The 20,194-nt window shown below is 45.0% G+C and overlaps 1 protein-coding gene across 2 annotated transcripts in view; it reads right to left on the bottom strand.

The window, feature by feature from the left end:
* Positions 1–1,354: 1,354 nt before the first annotated feature.
* Positions 1,355–20,194, bottom strand: part of LOC309346882 (arylacetamide deacetylase-like 3) — a 76,474-nt gene continuing 57,634 nt past the window's right edge. The window contains exons 1-4 of one of the 2 annotated variants that reach the window (XM_081871198.1): positions 6,778–7,508; positions 5,811–6,027; positions 3,003–3,066; positions 1,355–2,359 (exon numbers count right to left, since the gene is read on the bottom strand). In XM_081871198.1, coding sequence (XP_081727324.1) covers positions 1,588–2,359; positions 3,003–3,066; positions 5,811–6,027; positions 6,778–6,954 — 1,230 coding nt within the window. In that variant the 5' untranslated portion in view covers positions 6,955–7,508 and the 3' untranslated portion in view covers positions 1,355–1,587. Of the gene's footprint in view, positions 2,360–3,002; positions 3,067–5,810; positions 6,028–6,777; positions 7,509–20,194 lie in introns of those variants that run through there. The other variant, XM_081871199.1, reaches the window with a different exon arrangement.

Genomic DNA, 20,194 nt, shown 5'->3' with positions numbered 1-20,194 from the left:
TTGCTAATTGCTCCAAAATTTGTTTCAAAACTGCTTCAGAGCCTCCTGTTGCCATATCTTCTGCAGCAGGCTGTTCAGCTTCCACCTCCTGTGCTATCAGCACAGTTGGGACAGATGATCTCCGTTGATGAGTTAAAGTTGTTTGAACGAGTTGCACAGCTTTTTTTTCTTTTTCTTTAGCTTTAGCTGCTCTTGTTTTCCCTGTGCCACTCATTCCCCACCTGCCTCTGTTCAAGGTCAAATTATCTTTTATTCCATGGGATAGACAAGTCCAGAATGTAAACAATTTAACCTCAGAAAGTCCAAACAAAGTGTAGTTCCCAGGCCTCTATATCTCCACAATCCACTAGGGGGGGTATCTCACAGTTTCAAGGAAGGGAATAATTTTTCCGCCATTAAAGTTCCTATGTTCCCTATGTTAAATCCTTATAGTTCCGAGACAAAAGGAAAGTTCCCAAAAGCCTTCTATTTCTTAAAGGAAAGCCACAAGGTAACAAGAAAGGTGACAGCAACAATGTTTAAGTGTTGAGACCTCAATGCGTGTAACAGTTTAAACTCTTGCAACAGTAATCCGCAGTTTGACAGCTTTCTTGCGCGCTGGCAGCCCGGCGGCTTGGTTGTCCCTTTTAAATCCAAAAACAAAGGAAAAACAAGAAGAAAGTTCCAAAAACAGATCCCACAGGTTTAAGAATAATTTCTCCTTTATCCTTTAACTAAGTCTGTAAATGCACAATAGTTCCACTTTTACGATCTCCTTTTAACTCCTCAGCATTGCTCAGAGTCTTTGCTTTGATCTGTTTAGCAAGATCGGGAGACGGACTTCCTGTTACTCGCCTCCCGTTTTCGGCCGAATTTCCAAGTTTTAAATTTTAGATCCAGATTTTAATACCCCTTACTCACGGGTAAATTACAGCCAATCCGATGTTTTTCAGGAAGAAAGGTCGGTGCTCATCGGCAGCAGCTGCGCGGCTTTGCATCCACGGAAAGAGCGATGAACTCACAGTGCCGCTTCCCCTTTCACGTTCCGGAGCCCCTTACGGGGTCCCTTCTGCACTTCTGGGGGGGCTTCTGGCACCCGCCGAGTCCCACGGCCGCAGGCTCACTCTGCCTGCGGTTTTTCTTGATGGGTCTCCGCTTTGCCGCAGCGGACGACCCTTTTCCGCGGAGCCCCTCTTCACAGCGTGAAGAGGACCGCCATTGCCGTTTCGCCGGACACTATAATTCTGTTGATTCAGCCTAGAACAGCATTAGCAGTGCAGATCTCCAGCCAACTAATGTGTATTAAAAGGAAAATGGAAGAGGAAATGTCCATAAAATGCATATATTAGTGAAAACAATATAGAAATGACATATATTAGAGCAAATTGTTTGTAATCCATATGAACTAATCATGTTTCTTGGTGAAAATTCACACTAAAGTGTTGGTGAATTTTCATGAGGAATTCCCCGCTGCCCCAAAGAACCACATATTTCTACAGAATTGTGAAGAACTGAAAAGAAGATTGGAAAAATGAGAAACTATCAGAAGCTGACATTGGCAGATTCTCCCCTCTTTATGAATGGCTCACAAATTCAAGGGATTTCCTCTCATAAGTTTTTAACAAAGTCTATGATGCTGTCCATTAATTCAACTGCAGCGGGGAATGCAAAGATGCATCCTTTGAAGAAATTTATAATCCCATGAAACCCATTCTCAACATGGAACCAACTGACTTTCACTCCATGGTCCTCCAGACGTTTCTTGTACAGCAGTACATCGTCTCGTACTACGTCGTACTCGCAGCTCACAATTAGGGTTTCAGGAAGCTTCTGGATGACAGAGTCCTCAGCAAAAAGGCAAGAATAGCCTAGTATAGCCTCTGCCAATTGCCTATAGACATCAGGTTCATAAGGAGCAAGTGGGACTTGTTTGTAGCCTCTCCCCTTAAATCTCTCTGGAAGGTTGTCTGGACTCACCCACTTCCCATATTTCAGCCTCACTGAATCTGGCACATGAGAGCCCTTCAGGAGCTGGCCTAACAAAGAAGTGTCCTTTCCAATATACTTCAATCCAAAGTAAGCAGCGTTTTCCCGGAACAGGATGGGCATTGAACTGTTCTGCTGATAGGAAGGCAGGTTGTAGTCCATAGCCTGTGTTTTCGGATAGATGAGCACTTGAGCCCGTAGCTTTGGAAGGTCTGATCTCTCCACCAATTTCTGGGCAACAACACAAGCATAATTGCCCCCAGCACTGTCCCCACCAACGATGATCTTGGAGGGATCCACCCCATGGGAAGCTGCATTTTGAATTAAGTGTATGGTAGCAGCAAGGCAGTCCTTGTACTGAGCGGGAGGAAGATGCTCAGGAGACAGGCGGTAGCTGCAGAATAAAACAGAAGCAAAGAGGTAAGCTTCCAGAATCTTTTCCAAACACTTTCATGATCACATAGGATTACAAGAAGAGCCTGCTGGATCCGTTATAGCAGATACAATGCAGGTGAAAGTCAGCTGGCTTATGCCCTTAAAAAACCGACTTTCCAGCTAGCAAAAGAGTGTAGGGAACGCTGGGGAAGCAGAACCGTGCAGGATTGGATCCAGCTGGTGGAAGACCATTTGCCACTTGCAACTTTCCCGCCTCCTCCTGTTTAGATGCAGGGGGCGTTTCCCAGTCTCTTCCTGATTATACATTTAAAAGCCCTAACTGAACATTAGCCCCACTCCTGGATTGATTCCAGGCTGGATCTGGGTTGGGTGATCAGTTGAGGCTGATCTGGAGGCCCTGGTTAGAGGTGCTGTGCAAGGCCTTATGCCCAGTTCATAGTCCCCCCATGGAAGCGAGCGTGTTCATGTCTTAAGCACATGAAGCACTGATTTTCAATCACAGAGTGGAACATTGACAGCTTTCATGGGGAGCCTCTTTCTCTTGTAGGGAATATGGCAAGGGATGCCAGCCTGAAATACAGCAGCATGCTGGGCCCCTACACACTTTCCTTACGAAAGGCCATGTGGTTGTGTTTACTTACCCAACAGACACAACCACTGAATCAGTCTCCTTGGCAATCTTGCTGCAGACATCTTCGTAGAATGCTAGCAAGTTGGGAGGGAAATTCAAAATTGGGAAACAATTATGTGGCAGATATACCTAAAGAAAGGAAGCTGTTTCACAACCCAGGGATGATGCATTCACAGAAGTCCCACTGAAATGCATGGACATAAGTCACAGCAGAACCCGAAGAATGACACCTTTGGCTTCCATTGCTCTACATCAGGGATCAGCAACCTTTTTCAGCTGTGGGCCAGTCCACCATCCCTCAGACCATGTGGTGGGCCAGACTATCTGGGAGGGAGGATGAATGAATTCCTATGCCCCACAAATAACCCAGAGATGCATTTTAAATAAAAGCACACATCCTACTCTTGTAAAAACACCAGGCAGACCCCTCAAATTACCCAGAGATGCATTTTAAATAAAAGGACACATTCTACTCATGTAAAAACACGCTTATTCCCAGACCATCAGTGGGCCGGATTGAGAAGGTGATTGGGCCACATCCAGCCCACAGGCCTTAGGTTGGCTACCCCTGCTCTACATGCTGTGAGACTGCAACTCCCAGGAGTCACAGGCAGGAATGAATGAATCCTTTCTCATTTTTCCACACTTACCTTCCATTCTCTACCTGCCCAGGGTTCCAGCAACTGCTAGGCAGAAGCACTGCTCCCTCCAAACTTGCCTTAAAAAGCACATTTTTGCAAAGAAATATTCCCTTACATAAGATATTGGTACATGCAATATTCACTGACATAAGCCTTTATATGCATCGTGCACATCCCATTGCTAGAGTGCTGCGTTGTAAGTGTCAGAGACTGACTTTGGGTTCACATATTGCTTCACAAGATGCAAAATAAATAGGTTCCCATATAAAAACAAAATGAATCAAATTACAACCTCTTCCCCCCCCCCCAAAAAAATATCTCCACCTGGCAGAGTAACAAAGGCAGGCAGTTTGCTGCTTCAGAATGTGGGGGGAGATGCCCTGAAGAGGTTACTAGAGTAGAGCTCTCAGAGGAATCTTTGCTGGACAGCGAGGGGGGGGATGCCCAAATTCTCCTCGCAGCAGGTTGGAGTGGAAGGTGAAAATGCTAAGTAAGGGGGAAAGGGGAAGGATCACATCTTGTCTCCCTTTGTGCTGTCTGAGAAACGGAAACTCAGACTGAGCACGTCATATCCAAGAATGACAGGCGTTAGCCACATCCTGTGATTTTGAACTGTAAATAAACGTACATAAATCTTCCAGAGCCTCATTAATTCTTACCGGAGCTATTTGTCTGCCTGAGATCATTACACACAGATCCATGAGTTGCAGGCTTTCATTTAATTAACATGTTATCATTTGTATTCATATATGCAAACCTATTGCAATTTTCAGAGCCAGGAAAAACAGGAAAAACAAACTTGTTGTAAGAAACTCCCAAATTCCACCTTAGAAGAAAACTGCCTAGCTGTTGAAGTGAGGGAGCATGGGAGTTGTATTCCAGGAAGCAAGATCTTGGAGGGGCAAAGGTGCCCCCATTCCCCCAAATATGAATGTCTGTAGCAATAGCAAGCTCTTGCAGGAGGTTGTGTCACCAGTCTCCTGACTCCCAATTTCTTCATGTGCAACTTGATCCTAGCCTTCCTTCCTCCCACAGTTCCTGCTTCATAGGCTGTTGCAATGGAAGGCTACTGAATGGGACTTGTTAATTGCCAACATATTACATTGCAATTGGTCTTGTGAGATGAAACCTGGTGCAAGTCCAGTTCTCTCAACCACTCATATTGTCCCTAAGAGATGGGAAAGAGCCATTCTGGATTAGGCCAAAGGCCCAGCCAGCCCAGCCTTGTGTTCCCCCCAAGGCCAACCAAATGTCAGCAGGAAGCCCACAAAGAGAGCCTGGCTGCAACAGCACTCTGCTCACCTGCATGGGGAAATTTCAGGCGTGATCGGAGGCGATTTGGGGAACTCTGATAAGAAGTTTGTTGCTTTGTGTTCCTGAAAGTGGCACTGCTATTTGCCAACTTGTAAAATTGTGATTGGTTTTGTGAGATGGAAACCTGGCGGAGGTCCAGTTTCGGGTTATGGGTTTCGGAAAGTTGACCTATGTATTAATTATCACTATGTATAAATTCACACATGTGGGTGTGGTGGGTGAGTGTGGGATTTGGTCAGGTGTAAATGAGTGGGTGGCTGGGGGTGGGATAGTGGCTGGGTTGGTAAGCAGAGCAATCAGGAATAGCAACCTATTAGATACATATTTGTGAACCTTTTTGAGGTTCTATGAAATCAAGTGTTATATGAATTTTATGAAAGGAATGAGTCAGTATCAGCAGTGGGGGGCATCTGTCCTTCCCCCAGGGGCTGCTTGCTGGAGTGCAGCTCCCCGGTTCCCTGACCATTGACCACTATAGAGGTGGGATCTGGGAAGCCATGAGAACAAGAGGGTCCATGTGTATAAATTAATACATGCAAATCCAAAGCACACGTGTGCCCCTTGTCTCTTCAGGAACTACCACCAACACTCTTGTATTTCAGCCCTGTAAACCTCTCTTCCAATGATGACTGAAGCACTTCTACCCAGAAAGGAGATTCCAACTAAACATTAGGAACACCTTTCTGATGGTAAGAGTTGTTTGACAGGGAACTGCCTTGCTTGGGAGGTGGCGACCTCTCTTTGGCTGGAGGTTTGACAATAGAGGTTTCACACCATTTCTAGGATTCTACATTGGCTTACTTGAGTTCAATGGGAATTGCCACTAGATAAGTGTCCATAGGTTCACAGCTTTAATCTCTTACCAATGCTCCCAACCATCCCAGCACCTCCATGGAAGAACACAAATCCTTTCCTTGGGCCAGCAGATGGTGTTTTGGGCTGATAAACCCTCACAGGCACCCCGTCGAAAAGCAGATCTTTGGAAGAGAGGCTGGGATCCGCTCTTGGATTCCAAAAACTTTGGAGGAAGCGGATAACGGCAACCTGTCTGCAGACACCCAGCAGTTCAAGACACTTCCCCTGTTGGGCAAAGGAACAGTCTCATGAAAATAGTGCCGACATTTGCAACCTATTCACAGTGGGTGGTATCCAAATAAGTCCTATTTAAGTAGACCCATGGAAATGAATGAGCCCATGTTAGCCAAGACCATTAATTTCAATTGGTCAGCTTAGAATTGGTCACCCCAACCCAAACATCCACCAAGATACAGAGGCAAAAGAAGCTGGGAAACAAGCTAAGCTTTGGAGAAACAATCCACAATCTCCTTGCTTGCCTATGAGGCAATATGTGCTTTCCTGAAGAAACCATGATGTAAAGAAAATATGACTTTTTCTCTCTATGTGTGTCCTTCTATAGGCTGAAAGGAAGCCCTTGTTGAATGTGATAATATATATATATATATTCAAGTGAATTCATTGATTTTACTGATTTCATTATGCATGTTGGATTAAGCAGTATATGAATTACTTAAATATATAAACTGTTATTTATTATTTTTAATTAAATAAATATACTGCCCTTCATGAAAGGATCTCAGGGTGGTTCACAGCAAAAAAAAAGGCAAGATAAAAACCCAAAATACACAATGAAAGAACAAAGCAAACCAATAACACCTTTATGAGATATATACAAATGTTTTTGCCTGGTGCCTACAGATAAGTATTATTAACTCTAATAATAATAATAATACATTTCTTAATCACCTTTCCCATAAGAACATAAGAAGGACCTGCTGGCTCAACTAACGGCTCATTCAGTCCCCAACTTACCGCAGTGAATGCCATTATCGTAAGACAGTGAAGACCTCGAAGCTTTAATGGACTGTCAAATCCAGGTGGAATTTCACTCCTGGAAAGATCATAGTAAATCGCCCAGGAGAGGAGAGACAGGGAAGGAATCCCTATAACTCCAATCAACCCCAGCAGGAGGCTCTGAAGAAGCTCCATTTCTCCGTTCCAAAGAGTGAGAAGCAAACACTGCGCCTAAACTGTCAGCATTTGCTGCTGTTTAACTCCACCAGTGGTATCTATACACAGCCAGTTGTAGGTTGGTTGATGAACTGTTTCACAATTAGAACGCAGACTTCCATGTAGATGTGATATCTATCAGAACACCAAGAACAATTTTATGGGTTAGGTTGGCACAATTAGTGGTGCCCTATTCAGGAATTTCAAGTCCAGCCACCAAAGCATCCAGCTCCATGTAAGGCTCTTCACTTTTACATACCCCATGTGTTTGTTGACTGAAGTTCAAAACATCACCACACAGCTTAACCCAATAGTCAGGAATGGAGGGAGCTGTGTGCACTTCCTGGCCCAAGATTTCCAAGGCTTCTGACATGAGTCCTATTCCTACCTAAGACCCAGGTTATTCAAATCATGGGCTCTGGACTTCCAGTTTTACCACCACCATTTGAAGGAGTGCAGGATCAACTCTCCGGAGAGGCCCTGAGTTTTGAGAGGCAAAAAGAGATTACGCTAGGGCAACAGTGAACCTTATAACCCGAGGAGTTAAATCCTTGGGGCTGGCTGTGTTCAGAGGCGTCTCTCCTGTGTGCATACTGGACCTGTCAAGGTTCAGCAAGGACGCAGGATTGAAGATACAAATGCTAGGATCCATTCTGACCTGCAAAGCGATGCCACAGGCTCCGAAAGGCGAAGCAGTAAAGCATTCCGAGGCTGAAGATTAAACCCCCACACCCCAATACAAAAGAAAAAGCAGAACAGAAGCAAAAGAATAAGGAGGTACGGGGGAGAGTTATAACAATTTGGGAGCTAAGGAAATCCTTCCTGATGCTGGTGGAGAAAATGACGCAAGGGAAAAATGTGTATCTGAAGAAGTGTGCATGCACACGAAAGCTCATACCTAGAACAACTTAGTTGGTCTTTAAGGTGCTACTGGAAGGAATTTTTTTATTTTGTTTTGGCAAGGGAAAAAAATCAGTATGCGTGAGTCAGCGTTTTAAAAAGAACGTCTGCTGAGTAACAAGAAGGAAAAGAGTCTCAGCTCCTAGAAGGGCTAAAGAGACAAAAAAAAAAGCTAAACAAATATATTTAATTAGGAGATATAGGACAGTGTTTCAAATACCCGTGAAACTCAGTACATTTGTGAGGAACTCAGTGACACGCAGCGTAAATTAATAATGTAGAGTTTTAAAGAATAAAAGCTTTACTGAATTAAAATAAACTTCTTCATAAACAACATGGTTCCAAACAGTTTGACTAAGATTATATACAGACTCTGTTCATAACTGAAGCAGAAAGACTCTCACATCTTACAGAGAGCACAAAAGAGAATCCGCTACTAAGTCACATGTCAGAGTGACTCAACAGTTAGCAGTTAGGCCTGAATAACTTTAGTAGGCCCAAATGATTGTGCAGACCCAGCACTTCCCAGCCTGCTTTGCTGCTTCTGCTCTCATGTGTCTTTGTCACATGGCACTCAGAACTTTGTATGTACCGTTAAGGCGCTTTTGGGAATACCAGGTTGGAAACACTATCGAACGTAAAGGCCCATTGTAATACTGTAACAACATTGTAACAACATGGCTACTGGATGTTACTGGAGGTTTTGGATTGGAGAGAGTTTAGAGACATCGTTTGCACTTTACTTCTCAATGTTTACAAGTATGGGACTTGAGCAATTTGAAACATTTTGCAACCTTCCCTACGTGGGAACAGAGGAGGAAATAGAACTGCTACTTCTTCTTTCCTATTGTTTGCAACTATGTGATGCTGTGCAGAACGACGGAGCTGATTGTTGTGATAGGAATTTTATGGTCTTAGATATATGGCAATGTTCATAAGCGTACCAACCAAGCACATACATAGATCAGCACAGGAAGGCCAACCTGGAACCATTTTGATTCCTAAACTGAGCAAATGTTTTCTCTTCAAGGTCAAACTCCCCATTGTCTTTTCCTTCACAAATCCTGTCTTAAGGGTACGTCTGTGTTTGAATAGGGTGTGAGCCTGTGACATGGCCCAGGAACTAAATATTTATCACTACAAAAGAGTGGCCAGGCTCCCCAGGCAATCCAATCAAATAACCTGCCAGACAGGAGATAAACAACAGGAGAAAAACAATATTCAAATTTCTGTTTTAGACTGCCTTTTCTGTAATGTAGGTGTGATGTATCTGAGGGGTGGTCTTAGGTTACACCCCTTCTGTGATGTATGTATGATGTTTCTAGGGGTGGTCTTGATCTACAGGGTGGCAATTTCAAAAGTCTTTAAAAGGCCTTGCACACCATTTTTGTGGGTCCCTCCTCTCTCCTGCAGGTGAGGGGAGCACCCTGTTGCAACAGATCAATAAAGGCCAAGCCTACAGGCTGCTGTCTTGCTCAAAGTAATCCTGGTTAGTGTCTTTGTTTTTGTCCAAGGGAGCCCTCGGATTTTTCCGTTAACATTGTGAACTGAATAGGAGGGGGACTGAGGTCTGGGGAAACACAAGGTGTTGATATAAATGGAATGCATTCTGACAGATATTGACTATATGAGGTATTTGATTGTATACTTGTTTGAGTTAAGTTGCTTATTAAGAGAGGAAATTTGGACTATCATTGTGTACGACTGTGTGATAAAAGAGGAAGTAGGAGGGATAGAGATACCCTGTAGTGAATGAGGGAATAGCAGAGAAAATAAGTGTCTCGGCAAACAGGGTAAAATAAGCCCCCAGTGATTGGGCCAGGGACTTTGGTTATAATATACAGTTAGCAGATTGGGAGAAAGTATGGAAGGAAAATATGAAATTCACTGCATGTATGACGATAAAGGAAAACATTATGAAAATGGTATATAGATGGTATATCACTCCCGTTAAACTAGCAAAAATGTATAAAACATGTAATAAATGTTGGAAATGTAAGGAAAGGGAAGGGTCGTTCTACCATATGTGGTGGGAGTGTAAGAAAGTAAAACGTTTCTGGGAAATGATATATAATGAGTTGAAAAAGATGTTTAAATATACGTTTGTGAAGAAACCAGAAGCCTTTTTGTTAGGAATCACAGGAAGAGAAATTAATAGAAGTGACTATAAACTCTTTCAATATGCAGTGACTGCGGCAAGAATCTTAATGGCCCAAAAATGGAAACAAGAAGAACTACCGACATTGGAAGAATGGAGACGGAAACTGATAGACTTTGCTGAACTAGACAAATTGACAGGAAAAATCAGATACCAAAAAGACCACAAGTTCACTCAGGACTGGAGAAAGTTAACGACTTATCTGGAAAATATTTGTGATGAGCAGACAACGCTAGTTGGATTTAAAGAGGCTTTGTGAATGAGAAAGGGTATTGTAAAAGGGAAAAGAGCTGTAAAGATTTATAAACTGGCAATACAGTTATAAAGGAAATGTGGAATAAATATAAAAGTATGAGGATTGCGGAGGAAGCGGGGGAAGTCTAAAAAATTTGTATTATATTGAATATGAGTGTGTTTATATAATTTGTAAAAGAAAATTTTTCTTAAAAAATTAATAATAAAAAAGCCCCCAGTGGAAGTTAGTGGAACTGCATCTTGGGGGGAAATTATTCATTAAAGAAACATGAGTAAGACAGCAAAAATAACAACAGGAGAGAGAAGGACATCAAAAGCTGAGATAGAAGGGGAGGGAGATTTTGCAGAAATATTGGCAGAAATAAGAGAAATCAAGAGAGAAGTAAAGGAAAGTGAAAAAAAATATTGGGGAAAAGTTATTGGAAGTGGCTTCAGTTTTATCAGGACAAATGAAGGAATTGAAAGTAAAAATACAAACAGTAGAGGAACAATCGGAAAAAAATGCAAATAGAAGTGAGGGAAAACAAAAGAAGAAGAGGAAAGAATGAAAGGGCAAATAGAAGAACTTTCAAAAACACAAGAAAATACATTAGACAATCTAGCCTTTCTTGAAATGAACCAAAAAGCACAGAACTTGAAATCTCGCGGACTTCCAGAGAAAGATGGGGAGAATGTGAGAGAAAGACTGATCACAGAAATTGCTAGATTACATGGTGACTAATGTTTTTCAGAATAAAAGTCACCTTGGTCCAAGCAAGACAAAAAAAAAAAAAATACCCTGGAGATTGTTTAGCAATCTTTAACTCACCAGAAGTGAGGAATACTATTCTGAGGAAGAGCCGAGAAAAACAATTGATTATAGATAGGAAAACAATTGTGGTGTTTAAGGATATTCCCAATCGTTTTTTACGCAAGAGAAATGTTTACAAAGAATTGGGAAAAAAACAGCTAACAAAATAAAGTTCCAATGGGAGCATCCAGAAGGTGTGTGTCCTTTTATTCTAAAGTCAAAAAATTTAAAATTAAGACAGTACAAGAAATGCAGAAATTTGAGAGAAGATATAAGGAGTTGGGGAAGATGGAGGGAGGGGAACAGGAAAGTGAAGAGGATAAACAAGAACAAGAGGGAGAAGAGGCAGATATTTAAGTGTAAACAATAAAATAAAATTGTATTTAATTAAATAAATCAAAATGACAATTAAAATTATATCATGGAATGTTAATGGCATGAATAATAAAGCAAAAAAAATGAATATGAGTTATTTTAAAAAAGCATAGACATAATCTGTTTACAAGAAATACACGTAACATGGAAACACAATAGAGTTTTAAAGAATAAAAAATTCATTTCCTCAGATATGGAAAAGAAGAGAGGAGTTGTTATATATGTCAAAAATAATATAGTACACAACAAATATTTAAAGATAATGAAGGAAGAATAGTAGGAATACAAGTACAAATAGAAGGAGAAAAAATAATCATAGTCGGCATATATGCACCAAAACAAAAAGAAAGCAGACCTTTACAAAAAATTACAGGAAATATTGATTACATAGAGGAAATTACATTACATTACATAGAGGAAATTACATAGAGGAAATACATTAGAGGAAATATTGACTACATAGACTATAATACTATATTGTTGCGAGACTACAATGAGGCAATCTCCACTGAAATGGATAGATCAATAAGAAGAATGAAATCGTCCTCTGACTGGCTCTGTCTATCAGATTCCAAATGAGACGTCTCAACAGCAGTTGCTTTAAAATACTTCCTTTTGACCCAAAGTGCTCAGCAAAAATATTAATAAATAAATTACACTGAGTATTCTGCACAAATTTCCCAATCTTCTTTAAAATTGGTCTTTCTGATCTCTGATTTTGCACATCAAACTTGCCAATTCAACATATTCTATCAATTTCAGCTGCCCTTTTATTTTTTGGTAGGTACTACCTCATATCACCATTTCTCTGCATATGATTTTCATTCTGCCATTGTTGCATAAGGAAATACTGTAGATTTACCTGGGTTTTGGAGGGGGGGGGGATATCTGCTCCAGTTATCCCTAGTATAAAAGCTTCCCGCCAACAAAATCTACCCAAATCGTCAGTCATTTGAAAACTAGGAAGGACAATAAAACATTAACATCAGAGATTCATGTGATTAATGAGTATATTTTGCAAAATTACAAAGAACATGCCTTTTTATCTTTCTTTCTTAAATAAAAAACTCCTTCTTTCTCACATTCCTCCTTTCTTTCCCATGCACTTTTGCGTGCACACTCCGTAAGTATAACCTATGTCTGTGCTCCACTGTCATCATTGACCTTATCCAGGTCTTTACTCTCCACCAGGTATTGAATAACTGCTCTACAGTACAACTGGCGCCTGTCTTGGCAACAGTCAGGACATGTTTAAGATGTCTAATGGAACCATATTAAAATGTGAACTGATGTGAGCAATCATGATGCTTAAGATAATATATGAGATAGAGTATTCTTATTTTCTTGCATTAAATTGCTTAATGTTAATAATAATAACAACAACAATAATGATAATGATAATTTTATTATTTGAACTCCATCCATTTGAATGGATGGATCCAGCCAATCTTGGTGGCTTCCAACATACATACATACATATATATATATATATATATATATATATTGTCAGGGAACTGCCATCGGAGCTCGGGGGGGGGGTGGAGAGGCTCTCGGATGCTGGGGAGGGAACCAGCAGGGAAAGAGGGAGAGCTTCCGCTGAGGAAGAAGGGAAGGAGGAGGAGGAGGAGGGAAGGCTCAGGGACGCTTCCAGCGAGACCAGTGGAGAGAGCTCAGGACCTCCCCTGGGGATGCCCACTCTGTGCAGAAAGCTGTCGCGCAGGGAATCCAGGCGGAGACTTTCTGTCAAGGAGCTCTTATGTTGGAAAAAGTTCAGGAAACGCCCACTGACGGATTCTGCCAGTGATTAAGACAGCCACAAAGTAAGGGCTGTCCAGTCAGGGAAAGTTTTAGCCAACTACTCAGCTTGGAGCGGTTCGGCGCTTACGCACAAGCAACCCCTAATCCCATTACAGCAATCCGTCAGTCACCGACGTTGTTTGTGTGGAGGGGGCATTATGAGCAACATAACCCACCCCCTAACCCACCCCCATTTCAAGGAAGGTACCGGGACTGGTGCATAAGTTTGGGGGCGATCCGAGGGACTACTAGGCTTTTAAGACAGAGGTGCAGTATGCACTGGATCTGCAATATGATGACTTTGTGGACGAGGGGGCGAGAGTAGCCTTCGTTGTCGGACACATGGAGGCTGGGGCCAGAGAGTGGGTTAGACCACTGATGGCATCTGATAATGATGCCCTAAAAGACTTGAGGAAGTTCTTTGCAGCCATGGATCTGATGTTTTCCAGCCAGATTGAGCAGAGCATTGTATGCAGGCAGTTGATGGCGTGCAAACAAGGGAAACAATCAGTCAGAGAGTAATGGTCGCGATTTGCCATGCTCATACACCGACTTGGGTGGGATTTGACTTCAGAACCGATTCAGATGTTATTTGAAGAAGGCCTAGCCCCGCAGTAAAAGACGAACTTTCCCGTGCGCCCCGCCCGCAGTCGATGGATCAGCTGACCAAGGCTGTGCTTGCCATTGGAGCGCGGCAGGAAGCACGGGCTCTAGAGAAGCGGGAAGGCAGAGGAGAGCGTTGGAATGACTTCCGCATTCCTGAAATACCAGAGCAACCTTCCCCACCAGTGGAGCCAATGGAGATCAGAGGCGCGTGCGGGGGGGGGGGGTTCAAACTCTGGCGAAGTTCGGAAGAAGGAGGGGAAAACGGCCAAGAAGTGTTTCCTCTGCCAACAGCCAGGGCATTTTGCCAGGGTCTGCCCTCAAAGAAAAGCATGGCAAGGAATGGTGGGGGCGGCCGGGAGTGAGGAGGAGGGGCTTAAGGAGCAGGGAAAAGCCAACGCTTGGCTGCCGATAGGGCCCAGCAGCCAGGCAAACAACCAGTAAATGTGCCCAAGCCAGAGCCCCCCCGAGCAGCCATCGCCATAGAAGTGGTGCTAGAGCTCCCCAACGGCCACCCACTCAAGATAAAGGCGCTGTTGGACTCAGGCAATTCTTGCAATTTTCTTAGCAAAGAATTTGCGTTAGAGCACCAGCTGCAGACTCTGCCACTAGGGAGTCCCTTACAAGTCACGACGATCGATGGGAGGGAACTCCTGGGAGGGGAGGTAACACACCAGACGCCCCCCATGAGAATGAGGATTGCCAGGCACACTGAAATTATTGCCTTTCACGTATCCACCCTGGCAGGACCGCCAATTATACTGGGAATGAGCTGGCTGGCGCTACATGATCCGTTAGTGGGATGGCACCAGCGGACGGTCTCATTCGGGTCAGCTCACTGCTTGGAACACTGCCATGGGGGGGAAACCCCGAGGATGGCAATAGCCAGAGTGGCAGGGATGGCGGTGGGAGAGAAGGGGCAGGTACCACCACAGTACGCTGACTTGCAAGATGTCTTCAGTGAGAAAGAAGCGGATAGACTGCCTCCTCATAGGCCCTTTGACTGCCAAATCAACCTACTCCCAGGAGCCCAGCTGCCAGTGGGCAAACTGTACGCCATGTTGGACAGGGAGATGCAGGAGTTGAGGGAATTTATAGACAAGAACCTAAAAAGAGGTTTCATAAGGGAATCAAGGGCGGTGGGGGGCAGTCCAGTGTTTTTTGTGGACAAGAAGGACACTAATAAACCCAGGCTGGTAGTGGACTTTCGGGCCGTGAATTCGGTGTCGGAACCCGTGACCTTCCCTATGCCCAGGATTGACGACATTTTGACCAGGGTGAGGAAAGGGAAGATTTTCACCAAGCTGGACCTAAGAGGGGCATACAATCTGATCAGGATGAGGGAGGGAGATGAATGGAAAACCACCATGTTCACCCCTCTGGGGGCCTTCGAGTATCTCGTTATGCCCTTCGGAATACAAGCGGGTTCAGCATGTTTCCAATCTTTCATGCATCACGTTCTGGGAGCCTTGCTGTACAAGAATTGCGTGGCCTTTCTAGATGACGTGTTAATCTATTCGGAGGACGAGGAGCAACACGTCAGAGATGTCTGGGAAGTGCTTAAGAGGTTACAGGCGCACCAGCTGTGGGTCAAACTGGAGAAGTGCCAGTTCCACACCTGAGAGGTCGAGTTCCTGGGGTACCGGTTGTCAGACAAGGGCCTAGCTATGGATCCGGGCAAGGTACAAGCGGTACTGGAATGGAAGACACCCAAGACCAGGAAGGACATGCAGCGGTTACTGGGGTTTGGAAACTTCTATCGGAAGTTCATCAAAAACTTTGCCCAATTAACGGCACCCATCACAGATTGCCTCAGTAGCAAGAAGAAGTTCGTCTGGATGGAGGAGGCGCAGCAATCTTTTGAAAGGCTAAAGAAGGCGTTCGCTTCGGAAGAGCAGCTCTTGCACGTGGATCTGCAGAAGCCAATGAGGCTGGAGACCGATGCTTCGGACAGAGCGGTGGGGGCCGTACTGCTTCAGCTGGGGGGGGGAACCAGTCCGACTGGAGACCGTGTGCCTTTTTTTCCAGGAAGTTGAACAAGTCGGAGCAGTATGACCGGGAGCTGCTGGCTATTTATGAAGCGTTTCAACGGTGGAGACATTTGCTGATAGGGGTGCAGCACAAGATCCAGGTGTGCACGGACCATAAGAACCTGGAATACTGGAGAACGGCGAGGGTACTCAATCAGAGACAGGTGCGGTGGGCGCAGGAGTTTTCCAAGTTCCATTTTGAGATTCGTTACATATCGGGGGAGGAAAACGTCAGAGCAGACGCCCTCTCCCGAAAGCCAGAGTACCTGGAAGGAGAGGGAGCGCTGGAAGAACGACATGTGATACCCGAGGACCGATGGGTGTGTGTGGGAGTGTTGGTAGGGCGACGGGAGCTTGCAGAGGGAACGGCAGACGACGAGTACGCCCAAAGCAAGATCAGGGAACTCAGGGGGGCAGGAGGAAACCCGGGGGGGTTGAGGAAAAGGATGGGGCACTGTATTACAGGGGGGCATTGTATATACCAGAGGGGGACTTAAGGAATAGAGTGCTCAGACAACTGCACGACAGCCCCACGGCAGGACATTTTGGGCAACACAAAACCATGTTGTTAGTCACCAGGCAGTTCTGGTGGCCAAAGGTGAGGGAAGATGTACGAGAATATATAAGGGGGTGCAACTGCTGCCAGAGAGCCAAAGGGGAGAGGGCGGCACCCGCGGGGTTACTGGAACCATTACCCATACCAGAAAGACCATGGGAGGCAGTGTCCATAGATTTTATGACTGATTTGCCCATGTCAAGGGGCAAAACTGCCGTCATGGTAGTAGTCGACTTGTTAACTAAGATGTGCCATTTCATCGCTTGCTTGCATGCGGTGACGGCGGAGGAAACCGCCAAGCTGTTTGTGGAACACATTTTCAGGCTGCATGGCGCCCCCTTGAGGGTTTTATCAGACCGAGGGAAACAATTCACTTCCAGGTTCTGGAGGAAGCTCATGAGCCTACTACACGTAGAGGTCAATTTCTCGACGGCCAGGCACCCGGAGACCAACGGGCAGGTGGAAAGAGCGAACAGTATACTCCCAACAATACTTACGGTGCTACGTCAGCGAGAGGGAGAATGACTGGGTAGAGAAATTGGCCTTGGCCGAATTTGCCTACAATAACACGGAGCATGTGTCCACGGGGATGAGCCCGTTCATGGCCAATTATGGGTGTCACCCCAGGGCCTTCCCAGGGGAAGGGGAGGAGAGATGGAGTGTACCCGCAGCTGAACAGTTTGTGGAAGAGATGGAAGCCCTGCACCAACAGCTTAAGATGAACTTGGAGAGGGCTAAGGAAGTGTACAAAAGGCAGGCAAAAAGGAGCAGGAGGGAAGGAGAGACCATAAGGGTGGGGGACCGGGTGTGGTTGTCAACTCAAGGGTTACCGTTCAAGGGAGGTTGCAAGAAATTAAGGCCTAAGCAACTGGGACCCTTCGAGGTAACACAGGTGAACCCGGTGGCCTTTAGGCTCAAACTGCCTGACAACATGAAACTACACCCGGTATTCCATAGGTTATTACTCTCACCATACCGGGAAGGGTGGGAATTTCAGGGACGAGAAGGAGAGGTTCCCGTACACCCACAGGTAGAGGAGAGGGAGCGCAGCAGTCACATATCGGAGATACTAGATTCAAGGTGGAAGGGAAGACAGGTGGAGTATCTAGTGGCTTGGGAGGGGGAGCCTGAGTCGGAAAATCATGGGTGCCAGCGGAAACCATCAAGGATGAGTGTCTCCTGGAAGAGTTTCACCGCAGGTTCCCAAGGAGGCCCAGACCCTTAGCAAGATTCTGGGAGGAGCAATTTGGCACCACAGATGATGAAGAGGATTTTGCGGGTTTTCCAGCCTCTGGGCAGGAGGAAGCAGAAGTGTCTGAAGGGGTGGAATCGGATTGGGAAGATTCTCCAGTGGAAAGAGATAGTAGTAGGTGGAGAGCAGTGTTCGAGTCTTCAGAAGATGGGGAAGATTCCTTCTGGGGGTTCCCAGCATCACCGGCCGAAGAAACGGGGCGGACCGAGGGTGAGGGGGGTCCTGGAGGGGAGGTGGATGTCAGGGAACTGCCATCGGAGCTCAGGGGGGTGGAGAGGCTCTCGGATGCTGGGGAGAGAACCAGCAGGGAAAGAGGGAGAGCGTCCGCTGAGGAAGAAGGGAAGGAGGAGGAGTCAGAGGGAAGGCTCAGGGACGCTTCCAGCGAGACCAGTGGGGAGAGCTCAGGACCTCCCCTGGGGACGCCCACTCTGCGCAGAAAGCTGTCGCGCAGGGAATCCAGGTGGAGACTTTCTGTCAAGGAGCTCTTATGTTGGAAAAAGTTCAGGAAACGCCCACTGACGGATTCTGCCAGTGATTAAGACAGCCACGAAGTAAGGGCTGTCCGGTCAGGGAAAGCCTTCAGATGACTTCTAAAAGCTGTGTAGTTAACTGTCATGTGACAAAGACTCATGAGAGCAGAAGCAGCAAAGCAGGCTGGGAAGTGCTGGGACTGCACAATCATTTGGGCCTACTAAGGTTATTCAGGCCTAACTGCTAACTGATGAGTCACTCTGACATGTGACTCAGCAGCCAGTTTCTTTTTTGTGCTCTTTGTAAGATTTCAGTGAGAGTCTGTCTGCTTCAGCTGTGAACAGAGTCAGTATGTAATCTCAATCAAACTGTTTGGAACCATGTTGTTTATGAAGAAGTTTATTTTAACTCAGTAAAGCTTTTATTCTTTAAAACTCTGCATTATTAATTTACGCTGCATGTCAGGTTATGGGACCCAGTGTTTTATGGATGGTGAATTGCTAAAGCTGGAGAATCAGGGTGCTGTTGGTGAGGACCTCGAAGGGACTGAAGGTCCAGTGGTGAGGCCGCGTACCGAAAAAGCAAACCCGGTGCAGCAAGGAGCAGAAGCCATGTCAGCTCAGCAACCTGCGCGGTTTATTGTTAATCTTGGCAACACTGCCCAGATGGAATGTCTGAATGGTAAGAACTACCTGACTTGGGCTCTCAAACTTGAACTGGTTCTAAAACGTGATAGAATTTGGCATTGTGTGGAAACTTGTTTGAATCCACAACCTTCTGAGCAGGAACGTGAAGAGGATGATAGAGCCAGAGTGCACATTTTGTTGGCTCTAGAGGAACCACAGGTCCTGCTCTTTGCAGATTTGGACCCTGCCAAAGAATATTGGGATCGTCTACGTCAGATACACCCGTCTGACAGTGCTGGTTCAATAATTGGACTAACTAGGAGGCTGTACAGAACTGTGCTACCTCAAGGTGGATATTTAACCACACACCTTCAGACTTTGCGCATGTTATTCCTCCAGTTGCAAAGGAGAGGTAAAAGATTTCCAGACCTGGATCAAGTCTATATCCTGCTATCCAGTCTCCCACCAAGCTTTAATATTGTGATACCCTCTCTTGAAAGCATGAGGCAAGAAGATTTATCGATGGTGTATGTAACAACCTGTCTACAGGAGGAAACTGAAAAGTGTGTGGAAAAGTTGAGTGAGAAGGCAGACCAGAGGAGTTTGAGTCGCCCTGCTAACCAGAAGCCCAGATTGTCAGGAAGAGATGGGACCGAAGAATGCTCCACGGATCGTGCCATGTTGGCAAAGAAATGCTATCAGTGTGGCAAGCTCAGGCACATGAGGAAAGACTGCTGTGTGAAAAACCCAGGAAAAGCGAGCGATCCACATGAGAAAGAAAAGCGGACGCATTTCGTCTCGGCAGCCGCAAGAAAAGAAAAATTTCTCCAGACAGCTACATTTTGGACTCTGGCTCTGCCAGAATCATAATGAACAGCACTGACTGCTTTGCAGCACTCAGCAAATTGCCAAAAGTCAAGAACAGCATTTGTCTTGCTGATGGATGGCATTGTCCATTATCAGGTATAGGTACGTGTTATTTGCTGTGCCCAGATGCAGAATTGAGGGATGTATTGTTTGTTGAAGAACTAGAATTTTCTTTATTGTCAATTTCGTGCCTTACCAATGTTGGTTTTGAATTTATTTTAGGGGGTGATGAATGTTTGATTAAGAAGCAGGGCAAGGTAATTGCTTCTACAAAAATGGTGCATGGCTTGTACCCTTTACAGCATTCTCCGCCAAGTGGTGGGGTCACAGAGGGACCTAAAGCTGGAAAAAAGGATGTGTTAATAACTGAACTATGTCAGCAAAACTCTAATTGCCCACATAAAAACTGCATCCATGCTTTGCACAGAAAAATGGGGCATGCAAGTTTCAAATATCTAGAGAACATGCAAAAAGTATGTAAAGATTTAAATGTTAACCAGTGCAGCACATACCTTGATTGTGCTATTTGCAAGCAAGCA

Source organism: Podarcis erhardii (genome assembly GCF_964252035.2).
Source record: "Podarcis erhardii genome assembly, chromosome: 7".
In the NCBI taxonomy this organism is placed as follows: domain Eukaryota; kingdom Metazoa; phylum Chordata; class Lepidosauria; order Squamata; family Lacertidae; genus Podarcis; species Podarcis erhardii.
The sequence above is the reverse complement of the archived record's forward strand: the minus strand, read 5'-3'. Positions and strand labels throughout refer to the sequence as shown.